The sequence below is a fragment of the Aythya marila genome, assembly GCF_965140915.1.
Source record: "Aythya marila genome assembly, contig: HAP1_HAP1_SCAFFOLD_203, whole genome shotgun sequence".
Lineage (NCBI taxonomy): Eukaryota > Metazoa > Chordata > Aves > Anseriformes > Anatidae > Aythya > Aythya marila.
Window position 1 is genome coordinate 215522 of NW_028136816.1, and position 21405 is coordinate 236926.

The following is a 21405-nucleotide window of genomic DNA, read 5'->3' on the forward strand; positions in this document are numbered from 1 at the left end:
ATATCTGACTGATTAAAATGTTATTTAGCTCAGGGCATGGCTAATGATGTGGAGCTGGAATAGTTTGACGACTGTAATTACACTCACTATCACTGTTACTTGTTTATAGGATGGTAATGCCTAAAGGTCCCACTGGAGCCTGAAACAAGGTTGTGCTGGGTGCTGCACGTGCATATCTCAGTAGCGCTTTGATAGCTAGTGATACAAACAGACAAAACAGAGATTGAAAGGAGAAACGGGGGGACAGAGATAAGAAGATCTTCCTGCAGGTCATTTAGGGTATGAGCCAGGACTTCAGTGCATCCAGCTCTCTAGTGCTCTGCTGGCCCAGTGAGATGAATGGAAAACATTGCAGCCTTGGAAAAATAGTGCTTCTTCTAATTCTTTGGCCAGTTTTGATGATTTAGGACTGCTTTATTTATTTATTTATATATTTTATTTTTTCTTTTCCCCATTTGTGCTGGAGAAGGTGAACTTTTTAAATACCTATTCTGAATTCAAATATAATTTTCATTGTTATGTTTCTGTTTTGTTGGCACTATTCGTAATGACTTCTACCCTTCAGTGGAAGCAAAAGCTTATCATACCATAAAAGTGGAAAGGTCACAGAAAACTTCAGAGCTTTTGAAGAAAGCTGAGGAAAATCCATTCCCTGTTCTAGGCAGAGAGAGTGGCTGATTTCCAGACAGGTAAATGGGCAGGATAAGGCAACTTCATGTCCGCTGATGGCCAGTTGTATGGACCGCGAAGATAATGGACTAGCAGCACAAGAGACAGTGCCAATAATCTAATCCAATACAATCTATTTCAAGTGGTAGAGACCTGATACTCTACGACAATGTGAGGAAGACCAAACTGTCAGGCAAACTTTGAGATGATCATGTTCAGGATCTAAAACTCTTAAGACAAGTGTCAACACAGGAAGGGTGAAATAAAGGCATGAATGCCATACAAGTACTGATAAATCTCAGGAAGTCTGGAAACCAGGGCAGATGGATGGAATAAGATGGTGCTTTGTGTTAGCAAGAAGCAGAGGTTAGGGAAATGTTATGGGTCAGCAATAGAGTGGTTTTGTGCAAATCGCTGCTAAAGAAAGACAGCCTTGCTAGCCTGCTCTTTGCTCTTAGCTCCAGTCTACAGTTATCAGACACATAAACAATAATGGGAATTACGGGAGACTTCAACTTCCCAGCAAAAGACTGAAAGATGATTACCACTTATTCTCATACAGATATACTATGTGATGGATTTCTTCACAAAAGTGAAAAAATATAAGACCATTTTAGACTTGGCTCCTGTACGGGTTTAAATGTAGTAAGATTTGAATAAAGTCTGATCATGAGCTGACTTTTCTCATTTTACATTTCAAGACAGACAACACCAGGCTTAGAACGAAGGTTTTGAGGCTTACAAATGCAAACTTTGAAATCTAAGGAAATGAATCATTGAGTCTGACTAAGCATCTCTGGGACTGGAGTGCAGAGAAGGCAGAGTTAAAATTCAAAATTCAGATGGGAAAAAAGCAATGAGAAAAGGTACATTTCAGAGGTTAAAAACTGCAAAAATAAAGTACGAATGACCCTAAACCTCCTTCACGTAGGAAATTAAACAATAATAGTAAATGATACTTAAGCCACAGAAACCAGGGGGAACAAAGAGAACAAATTAGGACAGTTGCATACTCGAGGCAAAAATAGATCAAAAGTTAATGATGTCTCAAATGCTGCAAATCTTATTTCCTGCATCTAACAGCAACAACAATGTGATATTAAGGGCAGTGACAGGATTCCCATTGCAAATGAGGGTAGGGCACTAGGCACAACATCATCTGAGGTGAAATAAAAATCTACAGTGATTCAAGTGAAAAATGACAAGCTGATATCTACCTAGCCTATTAACAGCATTGGCACACAGAACAACAAGTCATGTAGGAAAAATACATCACAACTGTGCAAATCAGGGATAGTCCCCAGAATGGGAGAGTAACAAATATACTTCTGTCCAGGAGAATGTAAAGAGTGATCCAGACAAGTGCAGGCCTGTTAGTTTGACATCAACGCTGAGCAAAGTTTTGTAGCAAGAAGAGATAAGACTAGGAAAGTAGCGGGTAATGTGGAATTTACAAGATAATTTATTAAAGCTAATTTGTTTCCAGAGAATTTAGTAGCTTGCCTTTGTAGGACCAGTGCTCCCCTACACAGGGGATGAACTACATCTATTTCACTTTCTGTGAGCTTCTGATACATTATCTATGGATTTGGGCTTTGGGGCTGCAAGTGAATCAAGGGAGTTTGCAATTGTTCACACTGTTCGAAGAGGGAATTACCAGCAAAGGAGAGGTTCCCTGTAGTGATTCTCAGAGACAGTTCTGAAACTGCAGCTGCTAAGGAGGCAAAGACTCATGGAGAAATGTAGGCTGGAAGGGACCTCCGAAAACCCAACCTCCTATTCAGAGCAGAGATGACTTCAAATTTAGGTATGTTCAGTATGGACATGGTGGCCGAAGACTAAAAATTTCATATGAGCTTTGAGATTTCCAGGTGACATAAAGTTGGGAAGTCCTACCGAGCTTGAGAGAAGGATATCCCTTGTGATTGAAATGGTTCAGGTGAAGTGACATTTGATAATACAAAGTAGAGCCATGCTTAGAGATTCTCAACCAAGGGTGGTTTTTTTTTTTTTTCTTTTTTTTTTTTTTTTTGTCATGTTTGCTATATGGCAGTCAGGAGTTTAAAACAAACAATAAAACAACAAAACCCCATGTTCATACACTGTTAACAGAAGAACTGAAAAAGTTAAGTGGTTATATGGTGTGTATGGCTATTCTTTTTTTTTTTTTTTTTTTTCTCCAGTATAAATACACCTGACAGGGCAGCCCTGCCACACATTTAAGACATGAGGTAAAATTCTGCCACTTGTATTCACATTGAACTTAGGAGGAAGTGTTCAGAAGACAGAAGGAACAAGTTGCCTATTGTGTGGAAGGGAATTAAAGGACATCATTCTGCTCAGCCAGATGCCAGTTGAGAGAAAAATATGATGTCTCTGTGAAAATGCATTTCTTGAGTAAATATCAAGGAGAATTAGGAAATGTGTAAGTTGGGAGATACATCTGAAATGATGATTGCAGTTGGCTTATGAGGAACTTTGGACAGGAAATTGGTAGAAACTTCCCATTTCAAGAATAAAGTGCACCATAGATATGAAGTCAGCATTCACCTAAAGAGTAGAGGCCAACTCAAAGCCCCCACAACAAAGCAGTGGACAAACCAGAACACTAACATGTTGTGGTCTAGAGTCACACAGATATACATAAGTTTACTATACCTAAACATCTGAGGGGTTCCTTTGAGAGGCGGAGGGCTTGTGCCCCATTTCCATTTCCACTCTCAGTGTCCCCTGCCTCAGAGAAGGATCCCAGCTGCTTGGCTTCCCTGGCCTCTGATGCCAGGCTACCAGAGCAGGTATCCCAGCATCGCAGCAAACAGGTGACAATTTGAGTGCCACAGCAGTCCTCATTGCGAGCTGGACGCTCAGGGCACTTGCGGCCACCCACCTTTGTGAGCTCCAAGGCTGACAGTGACTCTCTGCTGAGCTGCCACGGCTCTCGGGTGTCCCGGTGACAGAGCTTTCGGCGCTAAGCTGACTGCCAGGAGAAAAGGCTGCCGTGAAATGGCTGCTCCACAATGCCAGGAGCAAGGTCTGCTGGGCTGGGGGTTCGCAGGGGAGCTCAGCCTTGGGCCTGGCAACTGTGCCTGGAAGCCAGGGACGGCCTTGGTGTGCAGCTGGACACCTGGGCCTGAGAAAGCAAGGTCTCTTTCCAGACACTTGGCACCATCGTCACCCAGTGGCTGTCTGAGGGGGACGAGAGAAATGCACAACATCTCTTCCTTCCCTGAAAAAGGGACGGATTTGGACCCCAAAGCAAGCTCCTTTCTATCAAAAGCATCACGTCCTCCTGTCTTTCTTGTATTTGGCTATGACTTTAGGAATCCCTGCAATCCCTGCAGCTGTGTCCCCTGCCAGCTTCTTGTGTGCCCCAAGCATCCTCGCTTGCAGGGCAGTAGAAGATGCAGAAAAGGCCTTGCCTTAGTGGAAGCACTGCCCTGCAGGAGCTCCAACATCCCTCTCAGCAGCACGCTGTAGCCCCCAAATGCCCTCGAAATGGCACATTTCAGCTACTGGGAAGGAAATGAGCTCGCTCAAGGTGAGCTACCCGCTCAAGGCCCAGGTGTCTGTGAGGCGGTGTTGGCAAGGAGTCCTGTTGTGTGAGTCTGTTCTTTGTGGGTGCTCCGTCCCCACAAGGCTTGCTTTTCAAGGCCCAGGAGAGTCTTGTGGGCACTGGCCTGGGGTCCCAGGCTGAGCCAGCTGCTGGCTGGCAATCAGGGAGGCTCGCTCGGTGTCTTGGCTTGGGTTTGCGTGGCCAGGCTGTGGGAGCGGGGGGCTGCAGGGGTGTCCTCTGTGAGGAGAATGCAGCAGCTACCCCATGGGAGCTCAGGGCCGCTGCCAGGAGGCTCCTTCCAGGAGGGACCCACCCGCTGCTGCCCAGAACGCAGAGCAAAAGGATGATGTTTGCGCCTGGGGGAGAGCCCATCTAAGAAAGGGAACAAAAGCTGCTGCCCAGCAGCGTGTGGCTCAGGGAGGAGTGAGAAAGCTCTGTGCAGCCCCCAAGGTCCGTGCAGCAGGAGGCAGGAGGTGCTCCAGGCTCACAGCAGCAGTTCCCCTGCGGCCTGTGCAGGGAGAGGCCCCTGGTGGAGCAGGCTGTCCCCCTGCAGCCCATGGGTCCCCCGTGGAGCAGATCTCCATGCTGCAGCCCCCCTGTGGCTGGAGGAGCCCCCGGTGGAGCAGGTGGATCTGCCCTAGAGGAGGCTGCGACCTGTGGAGGACGCCCCAGAGGAGCAGGGTGTTCAAGGACAGGTTGGAGCTGGTGCTTAGGAACATGGTTTATTGGGTGACATTGGTAGTACAGTGATGACTAGACCGGACAAATGTGAAGGTCTCCTCTAACAATTGTGATTCTATGATACCTCCAGCACGTCCTCCTCCACCACTTCCTCCTCATCATCCACGGCCTTTTTCTTGTCCACTGCCTCCTCCTCATTCGCTGCCTCCTCCTTGTCTACCGCATCCTCCTCGTCCCCCGCCTGCTAATCCTATTTCTCATTTTCCTCCTCCTTCTCCTCCTTCCCTGCCTCTTGCACCTCCAACACCTCCTCCACCTCCACTGCCTCTTCCTCCTTCTCCTTCTCCAGCCCTACGGACTATTCCTCCTCCACAGCCTCCTCCACCTCGGCAGAAACTTCCTGGCCAACTTCCTCTGCATGCTCCTTGCTAAGGCATGCTGGTAGCAATGATGGTGAGCCCAGAGATGTCAGGAAAAGTTGCCACGAACCAGGTGTGCCAAGGCGGCTTCTCTGGGAGGCTCTGGTTGTGAGCGCTGCCCACCGCTCCTAATTCTAGTTCCATTTGTCACCCCACAGGACCATGGCACCGTGGCCCTGTAAGGTAGCAGCTGGCGGCTCCTATCATCTTGATGACGCTCTGTGATGCGTTGCTTGTTGCCTGGGTAGCGATTGTTAGCTCTTATGCAAATGGCTTGTCATCAGTCAGGGGTGTGGCTGCTCCTCCCTATAAAAGGGCCAAAGGGGGGCAGTGGGAGCCAGAGTGCTGGAGAGGGGAGATGGGAGAAGATGGAAACAGAAAAGGAGGAGGATGAGGAAGAGGCATAGGTGGAAAAGGGGGGGGGTAAGAGGGGAAGGGGGCAGTGGAGGAGGTGGCGGAGGAGGAGGTGGTGGCGGAGAAGATTGAGGAGGTGGCGGAGAAGATTGAGGAGGTGGCGGCATTTCTGGAAAAGGAGACGGATGAGTAGGAAGCGGTGACAAAAGAGGAGGTGAGCAAGGGCTAGGCAGAGGGACACAATGGAGGTGGAAGAGGAGAGAAGGTGGAGGAGAAATAGTAGAATGTGAGAGAAGGAAGTGGCAGCAAAAAAGAAAAACAAAAAGGAGGAGGTGGAGGAGGACTAGGAGGTGGTGGAGGAGGAGGCCAAAAAAAAACAAAAAACAAAAGAGAAGGAGTAGAAGGTGGAGGAGGAGAAGGAGGTGGAGGAGGAGGTGGTTGAGGAGGAGGAGGCGGAGGACTCCAAAACAAAACACCCTCTCTGGCGCTGAGCGTTGACCACCGCTCCTAATTCTAGTTCTGTTTGTAATCCCACAGGACCATGGCACCGTAGCCCTGTAAGGTAGCAGCTGGCGGCTCCTAGCAACTTGATGACGCTCTGTGATGCATTGCTTGTGGCCTGGTTGCCTGGGTAGCGATTGTTAGCTATTATGCAAATAGCCTGTCATCAACCGGGGATGTGGCTGCTCCTCCCTATAAATGGAGAGGAGGAGGAGGAGGAGGTAGTGGAGGAGGTGGTGGTGGAGGAGGAGGAGGAGGAGGAGGAGGAGGAGGAGGAGGAGGCGGCGGCGGCGGCGGTGGAGGAGGAGGAGGAGGCGGTGGAGGAGGAGGAGGCGGTGGAGGAGGAGGAGGAGGCGGTGGAGGAGGAGGAGGAGGCGGTGGAGGAGGAGGAGGCGGTGGAGGAGGAGGAGGCGGTGGAGGAGGAGGAAGAGGTGGTGGAGGAGGAGGCGGTGGAGGAGGAGGAGGAGGCGGTGGAGGAGGAGGAGGAGGCGGTGGAGGAGGAGGAGGAGGCGGTGGAGGAGGAGGCGGTGGAGGAGGAGGAGGAGGCGGTGGAGGAGGAGGAGGAGGCGGTGGAGGAGGAGGAGGAGGCGGTGGAGGAGGAGGCGGAGGAGGAGGAGGAGGAGGCGGTGGAGGAGGAGGCGGTGGAGGAGGAGGCGGTGGAGGAGGAGGAGGAGGAGGCGGTGGAGGAGGAGGAGGAGGCGGTGGAGGAGGAGGAGGAGGAGGAGGCGGTGGAGGAGGAGGAGGAGGAGGAGGCGGTGGAGGAGGAGGAGGAGGAGGAGGCGGTGGAGGAGGCGGAGGAGGCGGTGGAGGAGGAGGAGGAGGAGGCGGTGGAGGCGGAGGAGGAGGAGGCGGAGGAGGAGGAGGCGGAGGAGGAGGAGGCGGAGGAGGAGGAGGCGGTGGAGGAGGAGGAGGAGGCGGTGGACGAGGAGGCAAAAAAAATCGAAAAAATAACAAAATAATAGTAGGAGGACGTTGCGGAAGGAAAGGTGTTTGAGGTTGAGGCCAAAAAAAAAGAATCCAAACAAAAGAAGCATAGGTGGAGGAGGTGGCGGAGGAGAAGGTTGTGGAGGAGGAGTCCAAAATAATAATAAATAAAAAAATATATATATATATATAGTAGTATGTGGTGGAGGAGGAGGAGGAAGTGGTGGAGGAGGAGTTGAAAAGGAGGAAGAGGCCAAAATGTAAAAGACAAAAAAAGAGGAGGAGGAGGACGTGGAGGAGGAGGAGGTTGTGGAGAAGGAGGCCAAAAAAATCACAAATACAAAAAAAGTGGGTGAGGAGAAGGAGGTGGGAGAGGAGGAGGCCAAAAAATAAAAAACAGAAAAATCCTAGAAAATGAGGAGGGGGAGGATGTGTTGGAGGAAGTGAAGGTGGAGGAGGAGGCCCCAAATAAAATATATGAAAATATTTTAATTTGAAAAATGGATGGATTTGGACCCCAAAGCAAGCTCCTTTCTCTCGGAAGCATCACGTCCTCCTGTCTTTCTTGTATTTGGCTATGACTTTAGGAATCCCTGCAATCCCTGCAGCTGTGTCCCCTGCCAGCTTCTTGTGTGCCCCAAGCATCCTCGCTTGCAGGGCAGTAGAAGATGCAGAAAAGGCCTTGCCTTAGTGGAAGCACTGCCCTGCAGGAGCTCCAACATCCCTCTCAGCAGCACGCTGTAGCCCCCAAATGCCCTCGAAATGGCACATTTCAGCTACTGGGAAGGAAATGAGCTCGCTCAAGGTGAGCTACCCGCTCAAGGCCCAGGTGTCTGTGAGGCGGTGTTGGCAAGGAGTCCTGTTGTGTGAGTCCCTTCTTTGTGGGTGCTCCGTCCCCACAAGGCTTGCTTTTCAAGGCCCAGGAGAGTCTTGTGGGCACTGGCCTGGGGTCCCAGGCTGAGCCAGCTGCTGGCTGGCAATCAGGGAGGCTCGCTCGGTGTCTTGGCTTGGGTTTGCATGGCCAGGCTGTGGGAGCGGGGGGCTGCAGGGGTGTCCTCTGTGAGGAGAATGCAGCAGCTGCCCCATGGGAGCTCAGGGCCGCTGCCAGGAGGCTCCTTCCAGGAGGGACCCACCCGCTGCTGCCCAGAACGCAGAGCAAAAGGATGATGTTTGCGCCTGGGGGAGAGCCCATCTAAGAAAGGGAACAAAAGCTGCTGCCCAGCAGCGTGTGGCTCAGGGAGGAGTGAGAAAGCTCTGTGCAGCCCCCAAGGTCCGTGCAGCAGGAGGCAGGAGGTGCTCCAGGCTCACAGCAGCAGTTCCCCTGCGGCCTGTGCAGGGAGAGGCCCCTGGTGGAGCAGGCTGTCCCCCTGCAGCCCATGGGTCCCCCGTGGAGCAGATCTCCACGCTGCAGCCCCCCTGCGGGTGGAGGAGCCCCCGGTGGAGCAGGCCCCGGGCTGGACTGGAACAGGCTGTGCTGAGCCTGCTTTGCCCGTGACGCTCCTTGTGGAGTGATCTCCCTGTCCTTCTGGCAGCCCTTGAGCCCTTGCCAGCCTCTTTTCTCCCCTTGGCGTTGGAGGAGGGGCAGGGAGAGAGCGCTTGTGCTGGAGCTCAGCTGCCCAGCTGAGGAAAACCACCACGGCTCTGTCTTGCCGCTGCTGCAGCACGCTGGTAGCAGCCAGCACCGTCTGTTCTTCGAGCCTCAGCAAGCCCACAGCATCTTCCCAGAAGGGATCCCTTTCCTTCACGCCTCCAGAGGCTGAGGGCTTGTGCCCCGTTTGCAAGCGCTTTCTCAGTGCCCCCTTCCCCAGAGAAGGATCCCAGCTGCTTGGCTTCCCTGCCCTCTGCTGCCAGGCTCCCGCAGCTGCTATCCCAGCAGCGCAGCAGCCAGCTGACAATGTGCTCGCCTGGAGGACAGCTGCAATCTTGTCCCATGGCTCGCAGCTCGCCCAGGGATGGGGATCACCTGCTTCCTGCTGCTTTTCTCTCTGCTCTCCTTTCCAACAGCCTCCTGTGCCCTGGGATGGCCCTACCTTGGGGTAGGCTGCCTCGCCTTCCTCTTGCTCCTTCCCCTTCTTGGGAGGACTTTCTGCCCTTCCGAAATGAGATGACTTCTGCATGCATTCCTTCCCCTTGTGTGTATTGGTGCCTGAGACAGCAACGGGGTCGTCCCCGGAGCCAGCTGTAGGGCCTGTGCCAGGCTTGGAGGGGCTGCAGGGAACATGCCAGGGGCTGGAGGGGCTGCAGGGTGTGTGACAAGGCTTTGAGGGGCCTCAGGTCCTGCCGCAGTGGTTGAAGTCGATGCAGGGAACATCAGAGTTGTTGGAGGGGCTGCAGGTAAAATGCCAGGGCTTGCAGCAGCTGCAGGCTGCGTCACAGCTTTGCATCAGGTCAAGACGCATTTTCCTAGAACCATACATTTCCTCCTGAAGGGGCTGAAGAGCATGGAATGGTCTTCAAAATGCACAGAGCAGACCCCAGCAAATGTAGAGCTGCTGCTAGCAAGTAGGTAACTTTATTGTTCCTGTTGTTAATTTTGTTTCACAACAACAGATGCAAATATGTATCTTGAATGAGGGCAAAGGTGACCTTGGATCTGAAGCACACAGGCGTTCGCTAGTGTCCCCCCATCCGGAGTGAATCCAGAACGACTCGGAAGGAAAAATAAAATCCAAACCAGTGCGTTGTGATAAAGAGAGTTTAATAGGGTAGAAAAGGAATAAAAACCAACAAAATAATAAATAATGATACTTACAGTTTATAAGATATTAATATATAAAAATATTTAATACTATTAAATACTTATAATTTTATAATAATAAAACAATGCCATACTGTACAACACAGTCAATAAAGTGGATTTAATTAAATAAATAGGAAAACCAACAAATTAAATGAAAATTTAAAAATTTAAATTTAATACAAATAAAACCCATTTGTCCCATTCCAATGAATTGCTATCCCCATCATCACTTCCCATCCCACTGATCATTTGCTGTCCCCAAAACCTCCCAGTTCTTATCCCCTTGGCATGCCAGTGCAAGAAGAAGTGCTCTGCAGGCAGAGGCCTTGCTGAGTGACCACCTAAGGAGAGGAATTTAATCCAGAAGGCAGGAAAGAAGAGCAATGCCCCGAAAGAAGAAGCAAGTCTTGTCTCTCAGCCCTTTGGTGTCCCAAGCAGCAGTTGCCATGGCCAAGCTTTCCCAGCCCAGCTGCTGCCAGCATCTCCCCAGCTTGCCATTGCCACCTTCCTGGGTGAGGCGCGCGCGCATTTGCCATTGGCGCTGTTGCCATCCCTGTGAGTGGCAAGCCCATCCCCTAGCTCCAGCACGAGAGAGGGGAGAGGGCAAGCGAGAGGGGCAAGGGCTGAGGAGCGTGGCTGAAGCTGGAGCAGGTGCCTGCAGAGGTCTCTGTGCCTGCCTGGGTGCTGCGGGGGCCGTCGAGGAGAAGCCCGAGGTCGGTCACGGGTAGCTGGAGCCTGGCACTGTCGGCGGGGCGCTGGGCATGCTGCTGGGGCTGCTGGAGGTGGGCTGCGGCTGCACACAGGCCAGCTGGCACGCTGGCCCCAGCGCCTTGGCCCTGGCCCCCAGCGGCTGCAAAGTCTCGCTGGGGGTCTTTGTCCCCGGCTGCTGGCGCTGCAGCGTCCTGGCCCCGCTGGCCTGGGGACAGAGCCTGTCCTGGGGCCGCACGGCACGGGGCTCCCCACTCGGAGTCTCCGGCAGCAGCCGCGCTCTGCGGGGAGGTGGCGCCGCTGCTCCTTGCCCCCCTGCAGCCCCCGGGCTTCGCGCTCTCTTGCTGGGTGCCGTGGTGCTGTTGATCGCCAGCTGCTGCCCGCTGCTGCCTGCTTCCCTGCTGCTGCCAGCCACCGTGCTGCTGCCACCCGTCTTCCCCTGGCACGGTCTCTTGCGGCCTTGGCCAGCCTGGCCCAGCAGCGTCTTCCTCTCCTTGCCGGGGGGGTTCTCTGTCGTCGGCCTCCTGTGCTGGCAGCTCTGCGCTGTCCCGGGGGTGCTGCTGGGCGCAGGGCGCTTGGCCCCCCGCTTGGTGCCGGTGGACGCAGGGGCAGGCGGGGGGCTCTTGAGGGGACCCAGGGGGCGTTTGGGCAGGGGTCTCCTATGGTCAGTGCGGCCCTTGGGGTTGGGGCGTTTCTTGGGGGAACTCGGGGGGGATTTGGGCTGGGGTCTACTAAGGGCACTGGGGACCTTGGGGTTGGGGCGGGTCTTGAGGGAACGCTGGGGGGGTTGGGGCAGGGGTCTACTAAGGGCACTGAGGAGCTGGGTGTCAGGGAGGCTCCTGGGGGGACTCAGGGGTGGACTGGGTAGGGGGCTCCTAAGCGCACTGGGCAGGGGACTGGCTGCAGGGCTGAGCGGGGGGCTCACTGCTGGCACGACGGGGGACTGCAGCGACAGCCCACCCTCAAGCTTCTCGGGGCGCAGCCCAGGGGTTGAGGGGACCTCACCGAGGGCTCCTGTGGCTTCCAGTCCCTGCGTGCTCGGCTCCTCGATGTCCTCGCAGAGGTCGGGCAGCTGCGAGAGGAAGCGGCTGAGGGCAGGACTGCTGGGCAAATCGGGGAAGGCGTCCTGGGGCTCCACGGCATCGAGCCAGCTGAGCAGCTCCTCCATGCCGGGGATGGGGATGTCCAGGTCGGCCAGGAGCTCGTCCTGCATGTGCTGCAGCTGCTGGCTGTCCCCTGCCAGCTCTGGAAAGGCCTCGGCAAAGGCATCAGGGCCCAGCTCGGGCAGCTGCGGGGGCTCCTCAGGCACCTGCGGGGCTGTCGCCGCTGAGGACGAAGCAAGAAAATCCCCCAAGACGGGCGATGTCAGCTTTCCCATGGCCCCTGGGTGTGGGGCGCCCAGCGGCCGGCTGTGCCAGCCCCAAACTCACCGTCAGGCGTCGCCGTCTGGGTGCTGGCGGTCCTTGGAGCCTGGGCAGGCTTGGGGGCAGTGGGGCCGGGCAGCGGGGGCCCCTGGTCCTCGCTGAGCCCCACGGCGTGCAAGCAGGGCTCCGGCAGCTGCCCCCGGCTGCTGCTCAGGGTGCGGGGCGTGGGGAGCGCCTGCCCCCGCAGCGGAGGCCCCGGGACGAGGGGTGGCGGGGGGTTGCGCTGGGCGGGGGCCTGCAACAGGCAGGTGCCTGCGGGGTGCAGGAGCTCCCCATGGAGCACGGCCCTGGGCCCCAGCCCCAGCGCATGGTGGGGTACCAGTGTCCCCGTCACCATGGGCTGTCCCCACTGATGGACGGGGGCACAGGGAGGAGCGGTGTGGGGGAGCTGCCCCCCGGCGGGGAGCTGCACCAGCTGCAGCTGGTGCCCCATGCTTGGGAGCTGCACCAGCTGCAGGTTTTGCCCCACAGCGGGGAGCTGCACCAGCTGCAGGTTTTGCCCCACAGCGGGGAGCTGCACCAGCTGCAGCTGGTGCCCCACGGCGGGGAGCTGCCCCACAGCAGGGAGCTGCCCCCCGGCGGGGAGCTGCCCAAGCTGCAGGTGGTGCCCCTGGGCTGGGAGGTGCCCCCCAGGTGGCAGCTGCACCCCGGCGGGGAGCTGCAGCACCTGCCCCTGGACCCCCGGCACCACGTGCCAGACGGTGGCCTGGGGCAGCGCGGAGGGGAGGGTGGGTACCTGCGGGGGCTGCAAGGGCAGCGCCGTCGCTCCGGGGAGGGAGGGCAGCAGCCAGGCAGCCACCGTTGGCGGCACGGCTGGGACGACGAAGGGGGAGTTTTGCGTCTGCGCAAGCCGCGGAAGCCGTCTGGGGAAACCCTCTGTGGGAAAAAGGGCGCTGGGCTGAGCTCTGGGGCGCTGGGCTCGCCAGCAGGGCCGCAGCCCCGGGAGGAGCGGGAGCCGGCTGCTGGACCTGCCATGGTGGCTGGAGAGTGGGGCGGTTGCTTGGGGAACCCGGGCAACGGGGGTTCCGTCCCAACGGCTCACCAGCCCCTCGCCGACATCTTGGGGAGGACTGCAGGCTTTGGACCCAAGCAGGCTGCCCAGCGCAAGACTTGGCCATGTTCATTAGAACATTACTAGCCTCTAAGCCTCATGGCATCACCTTCCATCTTGACTGCTGAACCTCCTTGCTCCCTACTATCTTCTTTGCCAAGATACAGCTGTCCACATTTACTTTTCCTACTTGGCTGGACTGAATTTAAGAAGGGAGCTTGCAACTCTTCCTCTTGTTTGCCACTTCATCATCAAACCAAATGAAAACCATTTGCCTTTAACCTCTTTATTTCAGGCCTTCTTTCCTAGTGGCCATTCAAAACTGGGAAAAAAATAGTCTACCAAGTGGGGTTTTTTTTTGATTTGATAATAAATCTGCAGACTGTTAAGTCATCAAGCACTTCAAGACTGTTTGAAATAATCTCGAGATTAATATAAAAGGAATTCCTCACACACGCTGCAGCCGCTTACCTTTAGTATAGTCGTTGGATGCGATGGAGCAGTATTTCTTGCTTTCGCCTGCACTGGAAGTCTTCCCTTCCTTGTAAGGTTGTTTACTGCTCTCACTTCTGCATTACTGACATGAAGAGCCATCTGGAGGATGGCATTCTTCCTTCTTCTCCCGCGTTATCTTCTGGAAACGAGGATCTAAGTGTTCCAAGGAGCCTTTCGCTTTCCTGGTGTTTCTCCTTTTTCTTCTTTTTCTTCTCCTTTTTCTTCTTTTTCTTACGCTTGCGATTGGCATTGTCAAAGCGGAGCGCACAGAAACACAAATCATGAAGTCTGAAAGAAACATGCAAGTTAAAAAGGGAAAAAAAGATGTGGCACTTGTTGCCTATATGAAACCTGATTTATTTTACCACAGGTGATGATTTGCAGCATGTCAGCTATTTTGTGGTGCTTTGTGCACACGCAACTTACTTTAGATGCAGCAAACTTAAGCCGTCAGATTGAAGGACCATAGGTCCTGGTTTGTACACAGATCATTAACAACGGCTAGCTCTGGAATACGTGCAAGCAGAAAAAATCTTTTAACCTAATCTGGAATGGTGTACGGATGTGATTCGAACTATGTGGTCCAAAGCTAGTGCTCTGACACAATTCAGCAAGAGCTTTCCTGTCTTCACTGATCAACCTAACAACATGATCCCCAGCCAGCTGGTGCTATCTAAAGAACTTAGAAACTACCAGAAAAAAAAAATAAATAAATAAAATAAAAGGAAGACATGAGAAGCACCCAGAAAAGAATTAGGATAAAAAATGCGGAGTATGCTGGAATCCTTGCTTACTTGGAATCCTTCTCTCCATCTTTATCCTTAGACTTCTTTTTCTTCCAGAACTTGTGATATTTTTGCATTTTTTTCACCACCTACAAGCTCCTTTTCTATCTTTCTGTCTTTCCTTTCTATTTCACTTTCACTACCTTCTGCACGGGTATATTTTCTTTTTCTGTTTCCTTCTGTTTCAGTTTTCTGGCGACAGTTCTCCAAATGAGCTGACACAGGTGGAAGCGCATGTCTTTCACGAGAATGTCTTCTGGAATGTTGCTGAGGTACCGAGCAACGATGCAAGTCTGCTCGGGGTGTGCCAAAGCGACGTACATCTTCCTCTCTCAAGAGGGAACCGTGAGGCCATCCGCTTTTGTAATGATAATGCTTATGTGACCTGCTGTAGTAAGTTGCAGTCGATCTGTCAAAGGCTGAATCGCCGTGAGAGAACTTTCTCTCTCTACTGTCTCCTGTCGCATGAGGTGAATAGTAATCCTTGTAATAGCCACATCTTTCCCATCTCCGTGCTTCGTCTCGATAGTATCTTTCTCTGCTCCAACTTCTTTCCCCTTTGGATCGGTAGTACCTATTGCTACCTTGTTCTGATCTTCCTCCGCTGCCAGATCTGTACTTTGAATATTTGACTGCTCTTCTGCCATTCTCAGGGCTGTTTCTTTCACGAGGGAAAGATCTGTACCTGCTTCCCTCCCAGTACTCCTGCTTGTGACTCTTTTGCTCAACAAATTCCACGCTCTGAGAACACCTCCTCTTGCTGGAAGGACCTGCTTTTTGACTCTCCTTCTCTTCACTAGGAGCATGTTCCCTCTTGCTTCGGTAATGCTCTTTCTCAGTGGTTTTAGTCTTGTCCTTTGTATCTTGGCGTCTATCTGCAATAGCTAAGGAAGAAAGATTGTTAGAGCTACATTCAGTGTCAGACTCGAGAGAGGAAGTTTGCCGCAATTTCTCACCAGGCTCAGAAGAGTCTTTGCCGGACAAAACATTTTCTTTTGAAATGAGGTCACGTTCTTTTGATCTTCTTGGTTTCTCCTTGTCTCCACGGTCATCACATTGGTACTGGGCGAGGTATTCATCATTCCCAGGAGATTTCGGAGGTTCCGCAACACTGCATAAAATAAAAACCCATTTCTCACTTCTGCTGAAGGACGTGAATATTAAGAGTAAAACCTTCCAACGTCGAGCAAACAAACAAAAACCTCCGGACTACAGGAACGCTCGCAAAGATATGCCATTTAGAAACCTCTCCTGTGATTAGGACACCTTCTTCAGCTCCCAGAGAAAGTGCTTTTGCCCCTCTTGCTTCTGAAGCCATTGCACTAAAAAAGCAAACGCATCTGTCTCCTTCCACCTGCTGCTCTGAGAAAAAAGGCATAGGGGCGAGCGGGGAACAGCCAGTGTTTCTCCAGACAGTGGAGAAAAATGGAAAAACATTCTATAAAGGAACACAAGTTCTCCTTGAGGCACCAACCTGCATCAGAGTGATATGCTCAGTGCTGATCATTAGTTCTGTTCGTGACACTGGACACACAGTATGGAATTGTACTAATTTAAATCCTTCCATTAAATACTATTAGTAGACAGATAAAACTGTAACGAACTTCCATAAAGTCTTGTCTTAATCAGACTGTGCTCATTTTACCTCATTTCCTCTGACAAGCTGTTCAGCTGGCTGGCTCTGAAGGACTCCGTGATGACTTCTCGATTGACTGAAGGCATAGCTCCAGGCATCTGCAATTAAAACGCACAAGTCAGCAGACAAAAAAATACTATTTGTAGTAGTACTGAGGACTAGTCTTGTCAGAATGTCTCCATTAAATGGTAAGCAAGACCGCTGTCAGTTGTATGCATTATCTACACTTCAAAGATAACCCCAACTCACCCCCCAAAATCTACTTTATGAAACTTAGGAATTTTTATCTCAGCTGAGCTTAAGTTGACAAGTTCTAATGTAAGCTCAGGTCTGCAAATTCTAAGGGGATAATACCACAAAGCCTTACGATCACATGTGTGCTGTGTTTTCTCAGTATTTCACCTGAATTAGGAACACAATAAACACTCCCGAATACATCGTAGGTGAGAAATTCTCGATGGAGCAAATCTATGTTTCAAGCAATCCATTTGTTTTAGAAAAGAACATCTCAGAAGGTTTAACAGGTTCAACTCGGCAAGTGGAATCATCAAGTTTCAGTCCGTTTTCTTTAGATTCATTAACTAACCTAATAGCACCATTTAGTGAATCTGTTTTTGGCAGCTCATGCTGGGATCTTCCTTTGTCAGCATTCTGACAGGAAGAATCGGAATGCTGCAATGTACGGACTACCTTTCCAACCAAAATTCCATTAGAGGACATTGCATTGCATTTCAAATTCCTTTGAAATAAGCCCTTTGACTCCTCCTCAGATTTTCCTGAAGATTCTGCACCATAAGGGACTGTGTTATCAGAGCTGAGTTTAGGATTTTCATTCACTGTTGGCTCCACAAAAATTTCATCAGAAACTTTTTTGTTTGTTTGCATTTGCTTCATTTGCATTACCGAATTTGTAATTGTGGATGAAGGAACAGCCTGGTAGAGATCTTCATCCTCCACAGCACTGCTAAGAAAGTCAGGCTGTGACACAGTCTGACGAGCAGGCAATTTATTGTGAATACTGATGGTGATCTTCTGTTTTCTTGACGTATCAGTCATTGAAGGCCTGGTAATTGCCTGGTTTTGAACACAGGCCATTGGTGGTGCTGAAGATGGCCTTTTTAGGGTGACACCAGTGGTCTTTGTGTCCTCTTTTATGGATCCATTTCCATTTAAACGGCTTGAATTCTGTATTTAAAAAGAAGAAATTGCAAGATGGATTAACGCAAACACTGCATGTAACATTTTGAAACACAAAACTCTCCTACTGAGTGTTTCTACAAATGGTCTTAACACCTAAAAAGATGCTTAAAACCAAACAAAAAACCCCACACCAAACCCCAAACCCACTAGCAGTTTGGTGCCGTTATCTGCCCTCCCGCTTCCCTGAATTACCTTAATCATATGAGGAAGAAGTCGTGGTCCCAGAAATCCAGCCTGCTTACTATTAGCCCCCTGCTGACCAGGAGGGAATGAACAGGGATAAGATGGTGCTGGCAAGTAAAACGCACGTTCTCCAAGTGTCAAATCATAGCGCCTTCAGAAAAGAGCAGTGATCGTAGTTTAGTTTTTCTTTCAGCCTACTCTTGGATTAAATCCCATCCTATCATTTTAGAGGAACAGCTCATACGATATGGAAGCCTTCTCTACAGAAGGCTTCGCCAAGACTACAGACTGAAAAGTAGAGAACAGTCTTCCTACTAAGACTATCACTTGCAGAGCAATAATTCATTCTTACACCACAGATGACCTTCATTTCTCTCCTTCTCTAAAGTAGCCAGCTACAGATAACACATAGATAGCAATTTACACAAGTGCTGCAGTTTAAGGCCAAGCAACAAAAGATAATAAACGACACAGAGAATTTCAGGTTAGACAGAACTGAATTAGACAAATAATAATCTTCTCCTGGGATAGCAAGAAAAACACTTGCAAAACAGAAAAATATCAATAACAGGAAAGTAAATCTCTTCTGAACACAATTTAAGATTTGTTATTACCTGATATAAAAAAGTATGTAAGCTTGCTGACCAAGAACTCTTTTAATGTCAGTACGCACTACTTTAGCATCATTCATCTGATACCAAAGTCCATTACCAGCCTGCAAATAAAGACAATGATTTCTTTAGGTGAATTGCACGTTTTCCAATTGAAATCACGGATAGGAACAAAATACACACATGTCAAATAAAAATATAATGAAATCTTTTTCCCTAGAAACAGTAGCTGCTAGTCATGCTTTAATTGGTTTGCCAGCACAACCTTTACCCTGTTAGAAATGCTGTTGACTTCTACCTTTACATAGCATATATAGTGTCCTGAGTGACAGCTGACACCGTGATGTACCAGCACCGCATATAAGGCATAGAGCAGTGGTTCTCCCATTGACTGCGACATGTAGGCTCTCAGGTCCAAATACTCCGGATATTTCACCTCCTAAAGAGACATCAAGAAGATAGAAAAATTATCCCAGAGTACTTCGTGGACTAGCCAGAGAAAAACACTTCCAAAAAACACAGACTAGAATTGATTTCTAGAATATATTTCTCGAATATATTTCTTGATTCACTACAAATAAGTCTTCCCATAAACAACGGTTAAGACTAGAAGTTGCAGAGAACTGTTTCCTGATGAATCAGCCTTCTCAGAGGAAAGCATATGCTTCTTGTCAAGCGGGAACTTTATTGATATTAAGAGAAAGAATAAGCCATAGTCGTTAGTCTACAATTATTGTCTGAAAATATTAACAACTTTCAGCTTTGGGGGATGTCCCATTACACAATGATATAGTTGCATTACAGTGGTAAATATACCTTGTTGATCTTTCCACCTGTGAAATCTGCAAATCTTTTCAGTGATATTGTGAGAACCTTGGAAGAACGGTGTATGGTAAACCTCTTGGATGCAGGAACCATCTTTTTACACCTTAAAAACAAGCAGAGATAAGTGTTTGAAGGCATCTTCTTTTTTCGCCCCCAAAACAAACTCCTTTTAATGTCTCACGCATGCCTATGCTATTTGAATGATATTTACTTGCATAATAGGTTGGTCTTTTTTCTTTTCATAAACCCATGCACTGCGTGTCAGGTTTGTTAATACACAGAAGAAGGTCAATTTTCCCAACAACTCAGAGCATAGCGGGAACAGGAATCTCTCACAAAAGGGTATGACCAGGTTGGATGGCAAGGTACCATTTCTTGGTCTACAAAAGTGGCTATTTGAACTCCAATCCTGGATACATTCTTTCAGCTTTCAAGGGAAATACAAATACTGAAAGCGGAACGAGAGAGCCTTGGTCCCCAGGGCTAGAAATTGCAAATAATCTCCAACATAGGTCGACTATCAACATCAAAAATACAACAGAAGCACATGGTCATTCTACAGGAGGGAGACATTTAACAGTAGGAAGTCTTCATGTACTGAGCTTGTCTGGAAAGACACTGAAACCATCTGCCATCCTTTGAAACAAAATAGTTCAGTTTGACACATTGCCCGCTCCAAGGTAGGACCTACGGTGTAAGCAGTGAAAATTAGCCACTAGCCCAGAGAACAACGGAAACTGGGCAGTTTACATCAAGAAAAGTACTGTCGAGAGCTAATAAATAGAAAGAACAAAAGTAGCTCTTTTTGAATTCTGATGGCAAAATACAAGCCAGAGAATTGCAAACCCATAGGGAATGCCTATGAACAAGACTTCCCCCCTCCAAGGAAACAAAAATCCAAGTCTTTTATAAACTTCCACAAAACTTGTAAGTAGATCCAAAGTTTAGAGGTAGTCCAACAGAGTCATGCAACATAGAAAACTGACATCTAGGATTAAGACCTAATTCGTCAAAATCTTACTCGCTACATTTATAGCAATTCTCTCCATCCAGCTCTTCAGGTTTCACAAAGAGTTCCAGAGCTCTGCTAACAGACGAAACCGCCTAGAGCAGCGAGAAAGAAGAGCGCAAAGTCACCGTAATTCAGAATTCCAGAGACATACTAGTAGTTTATAAGAGAATCTTACTAACATACTCAAGCGATCTACTAGGAGCACTGTGAAGAAGGAGGCAGAAAGAGCATGCTCAGCATTGACCTCACCTGGAAGGCATTTGACTTTGGAACAAATACTTTTCCAGTAGCCTAGACAGCATCTACAGTGTGCTTTGTCATCAATACTGGGGACAAATTCATCAGTCTAACAATTAGATGTATATTGAGGTAGAACAACAAAGAAGTATGACAGCATTATAATTTTTGCAGAAAGAGAATTCTTTCCCCTTAAACCCAATGCAAATGTGGAGACTATTTACATGGGTTCCACGGAAGGACAAAGTCCAATCCACTTCCTTAGCACCACCAAGCTCTTACGTTTTAACATTATATGTGGTTTGGTTTTTTAAGTTAAACAAGTTTAATTTAGAAAGTTATGCATGTACTTAAACATCATGAATTATATTTAGAAAACATCTTACCTTTATATCCAAAGTGATATCAAGAAATGCCTCATACGTATCCGAAACTGCTTTGCAATTCAAGCACTTCACTGGAAACAAAATATAAATGCTTAACATTATGTGAAGGAGACTAACTGTCCAAATTCAAGTTGTTGACAGATACTACTTTAGACAAACTACAGACTGCTTTACTACCGACAAAAGACACAGATCAGTTCTAAGGACAGGAATATTTTTTCAAGTACCTCTCGATCTTAGAAATCCTCCAAATATTTGATGAATGATGGTGGTAGCTTGAGAAGATCTGTCCAATCTGGAAATAAATTATAATCAGACCTCAGAAGATTTAAGGCACAGAATTAACTCTTCAAAGAGTTTGATGAAAACCAAGGATGATGTAGACTTGCGTTGCTGATAGTAAATAAGGCACTAAAAGGTGCTAGAGATCATTTCTGAGAGTAAATAAAGGACTAGAAGGTGCTAGAGAATGTATGAAAGTGAACTTGTTTATGCTTACTCGGTGCTTCCGTTCAAGCACGCTTCCTGCATAGCATCAACAGTATAGCGCAAGAACTCGTGTGCGTCTTCTTGACTGCCAAAACGGAAATGTTGTCCTATTCCTAAATAAGAAGATGATAGTATTGACCTCATTTAAAAATGAAATCATTCTTGTATTTCTAAAATCTCTCTTCATTGGAGTGTTAAAACCACTTAGACACATCAAATAATTATTTGAAGATTACAAGCTATCGAAAAGAAACACATCTGAAGCCACTTACGACTGAGATTACTGATAACATGCGTAGGCTCGATGGCATCAACAGTGCAACGCAGGGCCTGGTTAATGTGAGTCTCCATCGTGCACATCATGCAAAAATCTTGTTCACGACCTGAAGAGTGAAAGAGCAAAGCATCCCAGTCCAGCGAAATATCCAGAACTACAAACATCTAAGTACAATTTAAACTATAGATACAATATCCACTCTCCTTGCTACATTCTATTCTCCCAAGATGCCAATGTCCCAACAG

At 49.4% G+C, this 21405-nt stretch overlaps 1 protein-coding gene across 1 annotated transcript in view; it reads right to left on the reverse strand.

Annotated features, from left to right (window-relative positions):
* Window positions 1–21027, reverse strand: part of LOC309891441 (ubiquitin carboxyl-terminal hydrolase 42-like) — a gene marked incomplete at both ends in the record, with an annotated part of 156321 nt that extends 135294 nt beyond the window's left edge. The window contains 6 exons of the mRNA XM_082785810.1: window positions 18206–18373; window positions 18751–18862; window positions 19781–19863; window positions 20395–20465; window positions 20622–20689; window positions 20894–21027. Of these exons, the coding sequence (XP_082641936.1) occupies window positions 18206–18373; window positions 18751–18862; window positions 19781–19863; window positions 20395–20465; window positions 20622–20689; window positions 20894–21027 (636 nt within the window). The remainder of the gene's footprint in view (window positions 1–18205; window positions 18374–18750; window positions 18863–19780; window positions 19864–20394; window positions 20466–20621; window positions 20690–20893) is intronic.
* Between the last annotated feature and the right edge of the window lie 378 nt (window positions 21028–21405).